This window comes from Somniosus microcephalus, chromosome 1, assembly GCF_052327205.1.
Source record: "Somniosus microcephalus isolate GS21.2 chromosome 1, FLI_Smic_1.0, whole genome shotgun sequence".
Lineage (NCBI taxonomy): Eukaryota > Metazoa > Chordata > Chondrichthyes > Squaliformes > Somniosidae > Somniosus > Somniosus microcephalus.
In genome coordinates this window covers 25,532,336-25,550,845 of record NC_140987.1, presented here as the reverse complement: position 1 = coordinate 25,550,845, position 18,510 = coordinate 25,532,336, and the positions used below count along the sequence as shown (strand labels likewise).

General features: G+C 47.2%; 1 protein-coding gene across 1 annotated transcript in view; it reads left to right on the top strand.

Moving 5' to 3' along the window:
* LOC147123998 (putative ATP-dependent RNA helicase DDX60) overlaps window positions 1-18,510 on the top strand; it is a 217,424-nt gene that overhangs the window by 133,893 nt on the left and 65,021 nt on the right. The window contains exons 18-23 of the mRNA XM_085975509.1: window positions 1,268-1,363; window positions 7,271-7,386; window positions 11,874-12,016; window positions 14,655-14,764; window positions 17,223-17,327; window positions 18,226-18,354. Of these exons, the coding sequence (XP_085831635.1) occupies window positions 1,268-1,363; window positions 7,271-7,386; window positions 11,874-12,016; window positions 14,655-14,764; window positions 17,223-17,327; window positions 18,226-18,354 (699 nt within the window). The remainder of the gene's footprint in view (window positions 1-1,267; window positions 1,364-7,270; window positions 7,387-11,873; window positions 12,017-14,654; window positions 14,765-17,222; window positions 17,328-18,225; window positions 18,355-18,510) is intronic.

The following is an 18,510-nucleotide window of genomic DNA, read 5'->3' as shown; positions in this document are numbered from 1 at the left end:
AGGAGGTAATTGAACCTAATGATTTACAAACACGTGCATAATGACCTCTCTTTCCACATTTACTACACACAGCCTCCCGGGCAGGACACTTCAAATGAGGATGCCGGACGTTCCCACAAAAATAACACTTCTGAATCCTAGAGGCAACAGCCGCCGAAGTAGAAACTGTTTTAGAATCTAGTAAACCACTCCCATTAAGTCCACCTAATTCTTTTTCATCCGGAACTGCCGAAACCACAGTCGCAGGTCGATTAGAAAGAGCATAAGAATCCGAACTTCCCTGAGCCATATCCAATGTAGAAGCTTGCTCAAAAGCACTCTTGAGATCCAAAGTCTTATTTTCTAACAACCGCTGACGAATTGATCTAGACAGTAGTCCATTAATAAAAGCATCCCGTACCGATTCTTCCTTATATTCTTCGGCCGTCACGGCTTTATAATTACAGTTAGCACTAAGGTGCCGAAGTGCTTGTAAATAAGTATCCAAAGATTCTCCCACCTGCTGCCTACGGGCAGATAGAAGATAACGTGCAAATACCTCATTCTTTGGTTTAACAAAAATCTTCTCCAATGTAGAAATAGCCAATTCGTAAGTTTTACAGTCCAAAATATACTTATACACATCCGGAGCAATGTAGTTGATCAGCATATTCAGCTTATTCAGAGACTCTTGTTCCAACACACCCAAAAAGTTTGTAAATGTACAATACCAATGTTTCCATTTATCATCCACTCCTGCAGAATTAGGGTCAGCATTGAATCGTTCTGGTTGAAGATATCGCTCCATTCTGATAAAAAGTTAACTATAGATACAGGCAGTACCGAATAAATTGAAATAAAGAATAGATTTGCCTTTCTAATCTAGGCTTTATTAACTTTAAAAATCCAGTAGCACATCTTTCAACACCAGTCTCCAACCATGACTGGAGAGAACTGAATTTAAGATGGCCACCACAAATCACCTGACATCCACTACCAATGAGTTTACAGCATATATCTCAAAGTAGAAACAAACAACCAATTACAATACTTCTTACTAACACAGAGAAAAACCACCCCATTCACCAATCACAATACTTCTTATTAAACATAGGAAATAATCACCACAGAGCCATAGTAGGTTGGTGAGCACAGGGGTGATGGGTGAGCAGGACGGGCAGCAGAGTTTTGGATGAGCTTAATTTTAAGGAGGGTGGACGTTTAACGGTAAACAATGGTGTTTTCTGTTTATTATCGGAATGTTTGATGGTAAATTTGTTTCTTGCAGGTCCTTGTTACTGTACCACAGTGTTTAGAAATTCTCCTACTGTCTCCTCATCATCAGGATTGGACAAAAAGGATGAAATATGTGATTTTTGATGAGGTAAGAAACTAGATTGCCCAATAAATTGCGGAATAATAATTGGTGTATGGATCACTTGAAGCTAGTTATATAGTTACTTAGTATTTACAGCACAGAAACTTACGGTTTGGTTCAACCAGTCTGTGCGGTGTTTATGCTCCACACGAGCCTCCTCCCACCCTACTTCCTCTAACCCTATCAGCATATCCTTCTATTCCTTTCTCCCTCATGTGTTTATCTAGCTTCCTTTATTTCTTTCTTTCCTCTTAAATACATCTACACTATTCACCTCAACTACTCCCTGTGGTAGCAGGTTCCACATTCTAACCATTCTCTGGGTAAAGAAGTTTCTCCTGAATTCCCTATTGGATTTATTAGTGACAATCTTATAATTATGGCCCCTAGTTCTGGTCTCGCTCGCAAATGGAAACATCTTCTCTACGCCTACCCCATCCAACCCTTTCATAATCTTAAAGACCTCTAGCAGGTCACCCCTCAGCCTTCTCTTTTCTATGGAAAAAAGCCCCAGCCTATTCAATCATTCCTGATAGGTAAACCTCTCAGTTCTGGTATCATGCTAGCTGCTCGCTTTGTTGCTTTATTTACTGTGTATGATAATAGTTCTGTATAAGCTTCCTAATCTGTGATTCATTAGCTCAGCTCCCATGAAGTGGCTGTAGAACTAGCCAAGCTGCTGCAGTACAGATATAACACTGGCATCTATCCGACAATGTGAAAAACTGCCCAGGTATGTCCTGGCCACAAAAAGCAGGACAAATCCAATCCGGCCAATTACCGCCACATTAGTCTACTCTCAATCATCAGCAATGTGATAGAAGGTGTCGTCAACAGTGCTATCAAGCAGCACTTACTCACCAATAACCTGCTCACTGATGCCCAGTTTGGGTTCCGCCAGGACCACTCGGCTCCCGACCTCATTACAGCCTTGGTCCAAACTAGGGACAAAAGAGCTGAATTCCAGAGGTGAGGTGAGAGTGACTGCCTTTGACATCAAGGCAGCATTTGAACAAGTGTGGCATCAAGGAGCCCTAGTAAAACTGAAGTCAATGGTATTGGGGGGAAAACTCTCCACTGGCTGGAGTCATACCTAGCACAAAGGAAGATGGTTGTGGTTGTTGGAGGCCCATCATCTCAGCCCCAGGACATCGCTGCAGGAGTCCCTCAGGGCAGTGTCCTAGGCTCAACCATCTTCAGCTGCTTCATCAATGACCTTCCCTCCATCATAAGGTCAGAAGTAGGGATATTCGCTGATGATTGCACAGTGTTCAGTGCCATTCGCAACTCCTCAGATAATGAAGCAGTCCATGCCCACATGCAACAAGACCTGGACAACATTCAGGCTTGGGCTGATAAGTGGCAGGTAACATTCGGGCCACACAAGTGCCAGGCAATGACTATCTCCAACAAATGTAAGAAGTCACACAACACCAGGTTATAGTCCAACAGCTTTATTTGAAATCACAAGCTTTCGGAGCGCTGCTCCTTCTTCAGGTGAAGTGGAGAAATGCATAAAGACACAGCTTATATAGTCAGAGAATCATGTCAGATGTTTACAGGTAACCTTTCCAACTGCCATTTGTCACACCTCGGCAGAGAGATAATCACAGCAGTCAAAGGTGTGAATGGTGTCCAAACTTTGATGTAATGTTTCCCTGACTGACCTGTTTGGACACCATTCACACCTTTGACTGCTGTGATTATCTCTCTGCCGAGGTGTGACAAATGGCAGTTGGAAAGGTTACCTGTAAACATCTGACATGATTCTCTGACTATATAAGCTGTGTCTTTATGCATTTCTCCACTTCACCTGAAGAAGGAGCAGCGCTCCGAAAGCTTGTGATTTCAAATAAAGCTGTTGGACTATAACCTGGTGTTGTGTGACTTCTTACATTTGTCCACCCCAGTCCAACTCCGGCATCTCCACACCATATCTCCAACAAGCAAGCGACTAACCACTGCCCCTTGACATTCAACGATATGACCATCGCCGAATCCCCCACCATCAACATCTTGGGGGTCACCATTGACCAGAAACTTAACTGGACCAGCCACATAAATACTGTGGCAACAAGAGCAGGTCAGAGGCTGGGTATTCTGCGGCGAGTGTCTCACCTCCTGACTCCCCAAAGCTTTTCCACCATCTACAAGGCACAAGTCAGGAGTGTGATGGAATACTCTCCACTTGCCCGGATGAGTGCAGCTCCAACAACACAAGAAGCTCGACACCATCCAAGACAAAGCTGCCTGCTTGATTGGCACCCCATCCACCACCTTAAACATTCACTCCCTCCACCACCGGCGCACCGTGTCTGCAGTGTGTACCATCTACAAGATGCACTGCAGCTACTTGCCAAGGCTTCTTCGACAGCACCTCCCAAACCCGTGACCTCTTCCACCTAGAAGGACAAGGGCAGCAGGTGCATGGGAACAACACCATCTCCAAGTTCCCCTCCAAGTCACACACCATCCTGACTTGGAAGTATATCGCCGTTCCTTTATCGTCGCTGGGTCAAAATCCTGGAACTCCCTCCCTAACTGCACTGTGGGAGTGCTTTCACCACACGGACTGCAGCGGTTCAAGAAGGCGGCTCACCACCACCTTCTCAAGGGCAACTAGGGATGGGCAATAAATGCTGGCCTTGCCAGCGACGCCCACATCCCAGGAACGAATAAAAATAACAGGTCGCTATAATTGACTTCAAAGTCCCTTGAGTAGGGATGGACAAATGGGGCAGGGTTCCTGCTCCTGATAACCATGCAACTGAAACATTGCTGGAAAGTGCATGTGTGGGGACATTGTACTTAGAAGTTACAACACGAAACAGGTCATTCGGCCTATCCAGTCTTTGTCGGCATTTACTCTCAAGTGAGCAGATAGTTCGAATCACACTTCTCCGCCCTGTTCCCATATCCCTTGTCCTTCAGCCACCTCTCCAATCTCATCTTGATAGTTGTCATAGTTTCTGCCTCAATCATTCACCCTGGAAGCGAAATCCACATAAAGATAAAAGGAAAGAAAGACTTGCATTTATACGGCGCCTTTCACGACCACCGCCAATTAAGTGCTTTTTTTTGTGAATTGTCACTATTGTAACGTCGCAACTATCTGTGTAAAGAAGTTTCTCCTGCCTTCTGTTCGAAATCATTTCACATTCAATCTTATATCTATAGTTCCTCGTTCTTGGTGCCTCAACTGCTGCAATGACATGGCATTTTCAGCAGAGAAGTGGGCCATTCGGCCCTATGCTGGTGTCTGTGCACCACACGATCCTCCTCCCACTCGGCTTACTTCATCTCAGCCTAGGAGGATGGAAGGAACCTGATTGTACCTACTCTGTCGTGTTGAATCATAGCACCACAGAATCATAGAATCAGAGAATGGTTACAGCACAAAAGGAGGCCTTTCGGCCCGTCGAGCCCGTGCCGGCTCTCTGCAAGAGCACTTCAGCTAGTCCCGCTCCCTTGCCCTTTCCCCGTAGCCCTGCAAATTTTTTTCCTTCAGGTACTTATCCAATTCCCTTTTGAAAGCCGTGATTGAGTCTGCCTCCACCACCCTTTCAGGCAGTGCATTCCAGATCATAACCACTCGCTGCGTAAAAAAGTTTTTCCTCATGTCGTCTTTGGTTCTTCTGCCAATCACCTTCAATCTGTGCCCTCTGGTTCTCGACCCTTCCGCCAATGGGAACAGTTTCTCTCTATCTACTCTGTCTAGACCCCTCATGATTTTGAGCACCTCTATCAAATCTCCTCTCAACATTCTCTGCTCTAAGGAGAACAACCCCAGTTTCTCCAGTTTACCCATGTAACAGAAGTCCCTCATCCCTGGAACCATCTTTTCTGCACTTTCTCTTAACATCTTCACATATTTCCTTTGGACAGAATTGGACACAATACTCCAGTTGAGATTGAACCAGTGTTTTATAAAGGTTCATCGTAACTACCTTGCTTTGTACTCTATGCCTCTATTTATGAAGCCCAGGATCCTGTATGTTTTTTTAACCGCTTTCTCATCCTGCCCTGCCACCTTCAACGATTTGTGCACATATACCTCCAGGTCTCTCTGTTCAAGCACCCCCTTTAGAATTGTACCCTTTAGTTTATATTACCTCTCCTCGTTCTTCCTACCAAAATGTATCACTTCGCACTTTACTGCGTTAAATTTCATCTGCTACGTGTCCGCCCATTCCACCAGCCTGTCTATGTCCTCTTGAAGTCTATCACTCTCCTCCTCACTGTTCACTATACTTTCATGTTTTGTGTTATCTGCAAATTTTGAAATTGTGCCCTGTACACCCAAGTCCAAGTCATTGATATATATTAAGAAAAGCAGTGGTCCTAGTACTAAGCCCTGGGGAACACCTCTGTGTACCTTCTTCAAGTCTAAAAAACAACCATTCACCACTGCTCTCTGTTTCCTGTCACTTAGCCAATTTTGTATCCATGCTGCCACTGTCCCTTTTATTCCATGGGTTTCAACTTTGCTGGCAAGCCTATTATGTGGCACTTTATCAAATGCCTTTTGGAAGTCCATGTACACCACATCAACCACATTGCCCTCATCATCTCTCTGTTACCTCATCAAAAAATGTAATCAAGTACAGCACAGCAGGAGGCCATTCGGCCCATCGTGCCTGTGCCGGCTCGTTGAAAGAGCCGTCCAATTAGTCCCACTCCCCTACTCGTTCCCCGTAGCCCTGCAAATTTTTCCTTTTCAAGTATTTATCCAATTTTTTAAAAGTTACTATTGAATCTGCTTCCACCGCCCTTTCAGGCAGCGCATTCCAGATCACAACAACTCGCCGCGTAACAAAATTCTTCTCATCTACCCCACCGCCCTCCGCCGCCTGCCCCCCACCCCCCGCCCCGGATCTTTTGTCAATTATCTTAAATCTGTGTTGGTTGGGTGAGGACAGTTTCAGGCCTGGTTCCGATGCGATGGACATAGTCAGGGAACCTCCCGACACTCACTGTGCAAGTTCTCACGTGAAGACTGGGGGCAATGTATGAGAGGGCGACTGGCACCTGTGGAACTCTAACCTCAAGCAGACTCTTCATAAGACCACAAGAATTAGGAGCAGGAGTCGGCCATTTGGCCCTTCGAGCCTGCTCCGCCATTCAGTAAGATCATGGCTGATCCTCTACCTCAACTCCACCTTCCTGCCCTATCCCCATATCCCTTGATTCCCTTAGTATCCAAAAACCTATTGATCTCAGCCTTGAATATGCTCAATGACTGAGCATTCACAGCCCCCTGGGGTAGAAAATTCCAAAGATGAAGAAATTTCTCCTCATCTCAGTCGTAAATGGCCGACCCCTTATTCTGAGACTGTGACCCCCAGTTCTAGACAACCTAGCCTGGAGAAACATCCTCCCTTCATCTACCCTGTCAAGCCCTTTAAGAATTTTATACATTTCAATGAGATAACCTCCCATTTTTCTAAAATCTATGGAATATAGGCCTAGTTTACTCAATCTCTCCTCATAGGACAATCCCCCCATCCCAGGAACCAGTCTGGTGAACCTTTATTGCACTCCCTCTATGGCAAGTATATCCATCCTTAGGTAAGTCACCATAAAGTAGTGCTTTGGATGGGTGACTGAGAATGTTGGCAAACTGCATCAGTGTATCTATTGATGGTGAAGTCGGTCGTGCCAATTGTACAGTAATGGGGATAGCAGCTTGGAACAGGAGGAGGCCGTTCCGTCCCTCGAAGCTGTTCTGCCAATTCAATCAGATCATAGCTGATCTGTACCTTAACTCCATCTACCCACCTTGGCTCCCTATCCCTTCATACCCTTACCCGACAAAGGTTTCTTCTCACCGCTCTTTCCGTTCCCTCCTGCTTTGTTGACTAAGTAAGCAGAAGACACGATGTGAAACGATAAACTGTTATCTTTATGTTGCAGGTTCATTGTTTGGGTGGAGAAATAGGCGCAGAAGTCTGGGAACATCTCTTGGCGATAATCCGTTGCCCTTTCCTGGCTTTGTCGGCAACCATCGGCAATCCAGAAGACCTCACTCAGTAATTTTGCTTTAAACCATTTAACATTTATATTATCTCCTATAATTAACCACACCGTTTCATGCTTTTTTTATTCGTTCACGGGCATCGCTGGCAAGGCCAGCATTTATTGCCCATCCCTAGTTGCCCTCGAGAAGGTGGTGGTGAGCCGCCTTCTTGAACCGCTGCAGTCCGTGTGGTGAAGGTACTCCCACAGTGCTGTTAGGGAGGGAGTTCCAGGATTTTGACCCAGCGACGATGAAGGAACGGCCGATATATTTCCAAGTCAGGATGGTGTGTGACTTGGAGGGGCTCTTGGGGGTGGTGGTGTTCCCATGCACCTGTTGCCCTTGTCCTTCTAGGTGGAAGAGGTCGTGGGTTTGGGAGGTGCTGTCGAATAAGCCCTGGCGAGTTGCTGCAGTGCATCTTGTAGATGGTACACACTGCAGCCACGGTACGCCGGTGGTGGAGGGAGTGAATGTTTAAGGTGGTAGAGGGGGTGCCAATCAAGCGGGCTGCTTTGTCCTGGATAGCGTCGAGCTTCTTGAGTGTTGTTGCAGCTGCACTCATCCAGGCAAGTGGAGAGTATTCCATCACACTCCTGACTTGTGCCTTGTAGATGGTGGAAAGGCTTTGGGGAGTCAGGAGGTGAGACACTTGCAGCAGAATACCCAACCTCTGACCTGCTCTTGTAGCCACAGTATTTATGTGGCTGGTCCAGTTAAGTTTCTGGTCAATGCTGACCCCCAGGGTTTTAATGGTGGGGGATTCGGCAATAGTAATGCCGTTGAATGTCATGGGGAGGTGGTTAGACTCTCGCTTGTTGGAGATAATCATTGCCTGGCACTTGTGTGGTGCAAATGTTACCTGCTACTTATCAGCCCAAGCCAGCCAGTGGAGAGTTTTCCCTCCGACTCCCATTGACCAGTTTTACTAGGGCTCCTTGATGCCAAACTCGGTCAAATGCTGCCTTGATGTCAAGGGCAGTCACTCTCACCTCACCCCTGGAATTCAGCTCCTTTGTCCATGTTTGGACCAAGGCTGCATTGAGGTCAGGAGCCGAGTGGTCCTGGCGGAACCCAAACTGGGCATCAGTGAGCAGGTTATTGGTGAGTAAGTGCCGCTTGATAGCACCGGCGATGACACCTTTCATCACTTTGCTCACGATTGAGGGTGGACTGATGGGGCGGTAATTGGCTGGATTGGATTTGTCCTGCTTTTTGTGGACAGGACATACCTGGGCAGTTTTCCACATTGTCGGGTAGAAGCCAGTGTTGTAGCTGTACTGGAACAACTTGGCTAGAGATGCAGATAGTTCTGGAGCACAAGTCTTCAGCACGATAGCCGGGATGTTGTCGGGGCCCATAGCCTTTGCAGTATTCAGTGTGCTCAGTCATTTCTTGATATCACGTGGAGTGAATCTAATTGGCTGAAGTCTGGTTTCTGTGATGGTGAGGACCTCAGGAGGACGATGATATGGATCATCCACTTGGCACTTGTGGCTAAAGATGGTGGCAACCGCTTCAGCCTTGTCTTTTGCACTCACGTGCTGGGCTCCACCATCATTGAGGATGGGGATATTCATGGAGCCTCCTCCTCCCATTAGTTGTTTAATGGTCCACCACCATTCACGACTGGATGTGGCAGGACTGCAGAGCTTTGATCTGATCTGTTGATTGTGGGATTGCTTAGCTCTGTCTATATCATGCTGCTTCCGCTGTTTAGCATGCATGTAGTCCTGTGTTGCAGCTTCCCCAGGTTGGCACCTCATTTTTAGGTATGCCTGGTGCTGCTCCTGGTATGCTCTTCTTTGCTCCTCATTGAACCAGGGTTGGTCCCCTGACTTGGTGGTAATGGTAGAGTGAGGGATATGCCGGGCCATGAGGTTACAGATTGTGGTGGAATACAATTCTGCTGCTGCTGATGGCCCACAGCGCCTCATGGATGCCCAGTTTTGAGCTGCCACATCTGTTCTGAATCTATGCTGTTTAGCACGGTTGTAGTGCCACACAACATGATGGAGGGTGTCCTCAGTGTGCAGACGGGACTTCATCTCCACAAGGACTGTGCGGTGGTCACTGCTACCCATGCTGTCATGGACAGATGCATTTGCGACAGGTGGATTGGTGAGGACGAGGTCAAGTAAGTTTTTCCCTTGTGTTGGTTCTCTCACCACCTGGCGCAGGCCCAGTCTGGCAGCTGTGGACTTCAGGACTCGGCCAGCTCGGTCAGTGGTGGTGCTACCGAGCCACCCTTAGTGACGGACATTGAAGTCCCCCACCCAGAGTACATTCTGTGCCATTGCTACCCTCAGTGCTCCTTCCAAGTTCTTGAACCGCTGCAGTCTGTGAGGTGAAGGTGCTCCCACAGTGCTGTTAGGGGGGGAGTTCCAGGAAATTTGACCCAACAGCGATAAAGGAACGATGATATATTTCCAAGTCAGGATGGTGTGTGACTTGGAGGGAAATTGGAGGTGGTGGTTTTCCCATGCGCCTGCTGCCCTTGTCCTTCTAGGTGGTAGAGGTCGCGGGTTTGGGAGGTGCTGTCATGTTTAACCTCTGCTCAGTAGAGATTCAGCCCTCCCTTAACAAATTATGGCCCAGAAATTAGGATCGGGGGCTTGCCGCGCGTACAAGCCCCCGATGTGCACTTACCCGGCGCGCCGACAGCTGAAGCCTGGGACTGCTTGGAATTCCTGTCACTGGCCCGGTTCAGCTGTCGGCGCGCTGTGCTTGCCTGATCCAGTGGCGTAGTTAGTGCGATGTGTCGGCTGGGATTAGGTGAGCACTGGGCAGCCAATCAGGGGAGGGAAAACTTCATTCATGAGTTTGATAGTAAGAACTGTCAAACTCATGAAAACTACGGGGGCCCAAAACACTACTTAAACTTTAAATAACATTTTAAAAAACATCCCACGACTTAAATGAACTATAAATAACTTTAAAAAACTATTTTAAACAATTAATCAAATTTTTGAAAAAAATAATTTTTTAAGAAATCTGGTCTAAAAATAAACTTACCTTACTGTAAAGTCCTTAAAAACAATAAAGCTGTGGAAAAAATGTTATAATTTTAAATAATAGACCACTTACCTTAAAGAATCAAGTCCTTATGCCTCGTTTTTACATTTCTACAAAGTTCAGGCCCTTACACACGGGCAAACCTGTCAAAAAGAAGGAAGTTCAACGCGTGCGCGCAGAGTCCTGCGTGCACGCGTTGGACCTCTTAACCCCTTGGAGGAAATGCCGGTTTCCCGCGCATGCGCTGTGCATGCTGAAATCCGGCACTTCCAACGGACCCACGCGTGAGTGCACCGTCCGTACTCACGCATTGGGACCGGAATTACTGGCCCAATGCTTATTTCAGCTTTTTGTTCAGGCTTCAAAAAAAAAAGGCGAGATGAGGAAAATGTTGTTTTACGCTGGGAACTACAGGCCCCTGGCAGGCCAAGAGCAACGCATGGACATAAGAGTCTTGATAGAGTGAATAGGGAGAAATGGTTTCCACTGGCAGGAGGGTCGGTAACCAGAGGACACAGATTTAAAATAATTGGCAAAAGAACCAGAGGGGGAGATGAGGAGAAATACCTTTACGCTGTGAGTTGCTGTGAGCTGGAATGCACTGCCTGAAAGGGCGGTGGAAGCAGATTTAATAGTAAAAAATTGGATAAGGACAAATTTGCAAGGGCTAAGGGGAAAGAGCGGGGGGGAGGAGTGGGACTAACTGGAGAGCTCTTTCAAAGAGCCGGCACAGGCCCAATGGTCCGATGGTCTCCTTCTGTGCTGAACCATTCTATGATTCCGTGAAGTGACCAGGAACACCAGTTGTAGCCTTTTGCCAATAATCTTAATCAGTGTCCGTTGGTGACTGACTCTCCTGCCAGTGGGAACAGTTTCTACTCTATCACAAATTTGAACATCACTATTAAATCTCCCCTTAACCTTTTCTGCTCTAAGGCGCACTGGAAAAGGTGCAAAAAGGATTGACACGGTTGATACCAGAACTGAGAGGTTATAACCATCAGGAAAGACCGAACAAGCTGGGGCTCTTTTCTCCAGATAAGAGAAGGCTGAAGGGGCGACCCAACAGAGGTCTTTAAAATTATTCAAAGGCCTTTGATGGGGTAGACATAGAGAAGATGTTTCCACTTGTGGGGGAGTCCAAAACAAGGGGCCATAAATATAAGATAGTCACTAATAAATCCAATAAGGAATTCAGGAGAAACTTCTTTACCCAGAGTGTGATGAGGATGTGGAACTCGCTACCACAGGGAGTGGTTGAGGTGAACAGCGTAGATGCATTTGAGGGGAAGCTGGCTAAGTTCATGAGGGAGAAAGGAATAGCAGGTTCTGTTGATGGGGTCAGAGGAAGTAGGGTGGGAGGAGGCTCGTGTGGAGCAGAAACACTGGCATGGACCAATTGCACCGAAGGGCTGTAAATTCTATTTAAGGAGAACAATCTCATGAACTTTTCAATAAGGACCTCAAACTGTATCATATTATTGACAGATGGCTACAATCGGTGAAGAGGTATTGGGAACGAGTGGAAAGCAGTCCAAAGGAGCCTTCTTCATCAAACGTCAACCAGAAAAGCAAAAGAAAGCAACAGGCTGAGGCACGCAAAGAGGACCAGTCCTTCAAAGTGAGACTAGGTACTGACACCAATAAGGGCACCATGCCAAAAATGGCAGTGTTTGCTTAGCACAACTTTCCCGCACCTACCCACGTGCTTCCCGTTCTCACCAGCCTTCATTGTGGTGAAAATATTTTGAAGCATGAGCCTGTAGCTATGTTACCGATGGTTGGAAATCGCACTGCTCAATCCTAGTATAAGAAAGGGTGAGCTGCATGTTATGGCTTTGTGTTCTGAAAGGGAGCAGTTTCTGTCTCAGGCACTCTTTAAAAGAAACAGAAAGACTTGCATTTATGTGGCACCTCGACCTATCTCTCACATGCAGTTAGTCACTTTGAAGTGCCATGATATTATGTAGGCAACGGCAACAGCCACTTTACAAGCAGCAATTGGATGAGTCAGCAGTTAATCTCACTCTGGTGGCATTGGTTGAGGGAGGAATGTTCTCCAGGAGAACTTCTTGCTCTTCTTCAAATTGTGCTATGGGCTGTTTGCCATCCATCTGATGGGACCTCAGTTTAACATTTAAGGGTCTTTTAGATAACTAAAGGGTTTGATAGGGCAGACGTAGAGAAAATGCTTCCACTTGTGGGGGAGACACAACCTAGAGGTCATAAATATAGGATAGTCACTAATAAATCCAACCGGGAATTCAGGAGCGACTTCTTTACCCAGAGAGTGGTAAGAATGTGGAACTCGCTACCACAAGGAGTAGTTGATAATCTACATCCCAGGGTATTAAGGAAGTGGCCCTAGAAATAGTAGATGCATTGCTGGTCATCTTCCAAAATTCTACAGACTCTGGAACGGTACCCATGGATTGGAGGGTAGCTAATGTTACCCCACTATTCAAAAAAGGTGGTAGAGAAAAAACGGGGAATTATAGACCGGTAAGCCTGACATCGGTAGTGGGGAAAATGCTAGAGTCCATTATAAAAGATGTAATAGCAGAGCACTTGGAAAACAGTGACTGGATCGGACAATGTCGACATGGATTTACAAAAGGTAAATCATGCTTGGCTAATCATCTGGAATTTTTTGAGGATGTAACTGGTAGAATAGATAAGGGAGAACCAGTGGATGTGGTGCATTTGGACTTTCAGAAGGCTTTCGATAAGGTCCCGCATAAGAGACTAGTGTGCAAAGTTAAAGCACATGGGATTGGGGGTAAGGTACTGACTTGGATAGAGAACTGGTTGGCAGACAGGAAGCAAAGAGTTGGAATAAACGGGTCTTTTTCCGAGTGGAAGGCAGTGACTAGTGGGGTACCGCAGGGATCGGTGCTAGGACCCCAGTTATTCACAATGTATATTAATGATCTAGACGAGGGAACTAGATGTAATATCTCCAAGTTTGCAGATGACACAAAGCTGGGTGGGAGTGTGTGCTGTGAAGAGGATGCAGTGAAACTCCAGTACGATTTGTACCGGTTGGGCGATTGGGCAGATGCATGGCAGATGCAGTATAATGTGGATAAATGCGAGGTTATCCACTTTGGTGGCAAAAACCGGAAGGCAGATTATTATTTGAACGGTAATAGATTGGGAAAGGGGGAAGTGCAACGAGACCTGGGTGTCCTTGTGCACCAGTCGCTGAAGGTAAGCATGCAGGTGCAGCAGGCGGCTAAGAAGGCAAATGGTATGCTGGCCTTCATAGCGAGAGGATTCGAGTACAGGAGCAAGGATGTCTTGCTGCAGTTGTACAGGGCCTTGGTGAGACCACACCTTGAGTATTGTGTGCAGTTTTGGTCGCCTTATCTGAGGAAGGATGTTCTTGCCATGGAGGGAGTGCAGCGAAGATTCACCAGACTGATACCTGGGATGGCAAGAATGACGTATGAAGAGAGATTGGGTCGATTAGGCTTATATTCGCTAGAGTTTAGAAGAATGAGAGGGGATCTCATTGAAACTTATAAAATTCTAATAGGACTAGACAGACTAGATGCAGGAAGGCTGTTCCAGATGGCGGGGGAGTCCAGAACCAGGGGTCACAGTCTAAGGATTAGGGGTAAGCCATTTAGGACTGAGATGAGGAGGAATTTCTTCACCCAGAGAGTGGTGAACCTGTGGACTTCTCTACCACAGAAGACAGTTGAGGCCAATTCATTAAATATATTCAAGGAGGAGTTAGATATATTTCTTAAGGCTAAAGGGATCAAGGGATAAATGGAGAAAGCAGGGAAAGGGTACTGAATTTGGATGATCAGCCATGATCACATTGAATGGCGGAGCTGGCTCGAGGGGCCGAATGGCCTACTCCTGCTGCTATCTGCTATGTTTCTATAGATGCATTTAAGGTGAAGCTAGATAAGTACATGAGGCGAAAGGAGTAGAAGGGTATGCTGATAGCGGGGTGGGAGAAGGCTCTTGCGGAGCATAAGCACCAGCGCAGATCAGTTGGGCTGAATGTCCTGTTTCTGTGTTGTACACTTGATGTAACTCAACATAGCCTAGATTATACGCTCAAATTCCGGAGTGGGCCTTGAACCTTTAACCCTTTGACTCAACTGAGCTGTGCCGGTGGACAAAATAATTTCCCCATTCCGATGCTAATCTCACACACTGAATTTTCCCCCATTAAACTGACTATTGTGTTAAATTGTGGTGACATTTCGCACATGTGCGTTGTGACCCAGGTTATTTTTCTATTGCCTGCAGTGATTTATGGGGAACGGTACAATGACCTTGAAAAATTTGTGTGTGACTTTGAAGACGATGAATACAAGTTCATTCCCTACCATCCCTGTGCTGCCTTAACAGTGGACCATGTAAGTTGTAAATTGCTTCAGAATGATTTAGCCGTTACGGTAGCGTAGAGCTCGGGGGTACGGTATTGTTGCGGTTATGGCTCTGCCCTAGTAATGCAGGGGCCTGAACTATTAATCCTAGCAGAATGCAAGTTAAAATCCCACCAACGCAGTTTGAGAATTTGGATTTAGTTTAAAAAGAAACTGGAAATAAAGTATCTGCTGTCAGTAAAAGTGAGCATGAGGCTGTCGGATTGTAAAAACCCAACTGGTTCACTAACGTCCTTCAGGGAAGGAAATCTATCGTCCTTACCCGGTCTGGCCGAATGTGGTTGACTCTTAACTGCCCTCTGAAGTGGCCTAGCAAGCCCCTCAGTTGTATCAAACCGCTACCACCAAGAAGAAGAAGGCCCAGCACCACCTTTGCAGGACAGTTCCGAATTGGCAATAAATTCCATCTTTGTCAGCGATGCCCACATCCCGAGAATTATTTTTTAAAATATATTGTCCCACCCCCGGATTGTGAAGGGCAGCGGTGGGGAAAATTGGACGGCGAGCTGACTTCTCAACTGCCATGGTGGGATTTGGACTACACATTCTGCTGGATCATTCATCCGCTCCAGTAACAAAACCACCACGCTGCCGGACCAGTGACCAGAGTGGCGGAAAAGCCAGGCCTGGGTCTTTAACTGTGGAACAGTGGAATGCCAATTGTAGAAAGAAGACATGTTTTACTGGTCAATAGCTGGTGTTAAAAGGCATCACATGACTGATGACAGCCTCCTCTTTATGACACAATGGTCAGAGGAGAAAGTGTCTTTTTTAGTGCTTCTGGCAAATGCACTTCCTTACATAGAATTTACAGCATAGAAAGAGGCCATTCGGCCCAACAGGTCTGTGCCAGTGTTTATGCTCCACATGAGCCTCCTCCCACCCCTCTTCATCTCACCCTATCAACATATCCTCCTATTCCTTTCTCCCTCAAGTGTTTATCCAGCGTCCCCTTAAATGCCTCTACGCTATTCGCCTCAACCACAGCCTGTGGCAGCGAGTTCCACATTCTAACCACTCTCTGAGTAAAGACGTTTCTCCTGAATTCCCTATTGGATGTCTTAGTGACTATCTTATATTGATGACCCTTTGTATAGACAGTGTTGAGTAAACAAACATAGTGGAGTTCAGTCACTCTGTGCACTGTGTCAGCTGTGGCTCAGTGGGCAGCGCACTCGCCTCCAAAGTCAGAAGGTTGTGGATTCCTTGGGCTAAAAATTCAGCGGCCTGCGCCACCAGTTTTCGCCCAAAGAGGGCTTTTGCGCCACTGTGCAAACCTACCGCGATATTTAGCGGGGCGCTACTGGCGGCGTTAGCCAGTAGCGCTGCGCCGCCACCGATGACGTCATCGGTGTGCGCAACGCCCCGCTGGCCATATTTGGTTGCTGCCACCTCCCCCGCGCCGGCCGCAAACAGCGACCGGTACACGGGGCCTACCTGTGCCGGTAGTGGGGCGAGTTAAGGTGGAGGTGCGGCCGGCCGCTTTTTCGGCGGCCGCCTGCCCGCACCTCCTTCCCTGGCCTCCTACACCCCCCCTCCCCCCCCCCCCCCGCGGCATTGCCGGCTGTTTCCAGAGAGCCCGGCACTTCTCCTTGGTGCCGGGCTCATTTGCCGGCACTCGCGAACGGGGATCGCGCTGTTGCAGGCACCTCCCCCTTAAGAGTGAGAGGAAGGCCTGCAGTACCGCAGGCTGCCGTGCCGCAGCGGGTGGCGCTGCGGCACTTTACACGCCGATATTCAGTTTCAGCGCCCCAAGCGGGGCGCCGAAACCCTTGTATAGCGGCCGGCTTCCACTTGGGGCGCTGAAACTGAATTTCCCGCTGGCGCAAGTGGCTCCGCGCGCAGCGGTAATTCCGGTGCCCAGGCGAGCTGGGCGCCCCTAACTGAATTTCTAGGCCATTGTCCCTACTCCAGGGACTTGAGCACAAAAAGCTAGGCTGACGCTCCAGTGCAGTGCTGAGGGAGTGCTGCACTGTCGGAGATGCTGTCTTTTGGATGAGACGTTAAACCGAGGCCCCCAGTCTGCCCTCACAAGTGGACGTAAAAGATCCCATGGCACTATTTCGAAGAAGAGCAGGGGAGTTCTCCCCGGTGTCCTGGGGCCAATATTTATCCCTCAATCAACATCACTAAGAACAGATTATCTGGTCATTATCACATTGTTTGTGGGAGCTTGCTGAGCGCAAATTGGCTGCCGCGTTTCCCACATTTCAACAGTGACTCCACTTCAAAAATACTTCATTGGCTGTAAAGTGCTTTGAGACGTCCGGTGGTCGTGAAAGGCACAAGTCTTTCTTTTCTTTCACTAGTGTCAGTGAAGGGTTTGCTAATCTTGTAATTCTCCTCCAACTGGAGATGTGTGACATTGCTGACGAACATCACCATCTCTATCTTGTCTAATGGCACTTATGCATTTTTTGTCTCCTAGATTAAAAATTATGGGATCCCATCAGACCTTGCACTTTCACCATCTGAATGCCTCCGACTGTATGACACAATGGTGAAGGTTTTCCCTCGGTGGCCCCGGGCACAGGTATGTAAAACCATGCAGCGCGGCAGAAATGTCCCAGTTCAGAAACATAGAAGCTTACAGCACAGAAGGAGCCCATTCGACCCGTTGGAGGTCAGTTTCCACTTCACCACTTGGGGCGGTAACAGACGGGGTCAACTCCCCACCCCTCCCCCCCAACAACCACCCCGGTTATAAAAAACACCTGATTTACATTAGCATTAAAATCAATGGAAATGAAGATCGGGTGATTTTTGTAACAAGAGGTTGTGGGTTCACAGTCCCACTCCAGAGACTTGAACACAATATCTAGGCTGACGCTCCAGTGCAGTACTGAGGGAGTGCTGCACTGTCGGAGGTGCCGTCTTTCTGATGAGATGTTAAACCGAGGGTCCCATCTGCTCTCTCAGGCGGACGTAAAAGATCCCACGGCCACTATTTCAAAGATGAGCAGGGGAGTTTGCCCCCGGTGTCCTTTCCAATATTTATCCCTCAACCAACATCACTAAAAAATAACAATGTGTGATCATTATCACATTGCTGTTTGCGGGAGCTTGCTGTGCGCAAATTGGCTGCCGCGTTTCCCACATTACAATAGTGACTCCACTTCAAAAAGTACTTCATTGGCTGTAAAGCTCTTTGGGACGTTCTGAGGTTGTGAAAGGCGCTATAGTAATGCGGGTTCTTTCTTTACTTATTTAAATCATTTCAACGGCTGAGATTGAAATTTAGTTCAGATCTGTTCTTTTCTTTTCCAAACCGTTACATAAGAGAGGAATTAATTATTGACGTTACTTTTCCAGTAATATCCTGTTATTGAAATGATTGCTAAGCCCTCCTTACTGAGTGGCGGAGCAGCCCTGTTATTTGCCAGATGTAAATATTATCCTCACCGATCACTCACGATATGGTTTTACTGCAGGAACTTGAGCCCGAGGAGTACAAGTCCTTTAAGAACAGAGTCATTATCAGGAAGAGTGATGTGAGAGAATATGAAGCTGAGCTGAAGAAAGAACTTGCCGGATGGGTTGAAGCAGGATGGAAGAATAAGGTAGGTGTGTCCTCACTGTATAATGCGTAGAATGTACAGCATGACAGGTCCATGGCGGCAGTCATGCTCCACAAGGCCTTCCTTCCATTCTACTTATCACACCCTATCAACATCTCCTTCTATTCCTTTCTCTCTCACGTGTTTATCCAGCTTCCC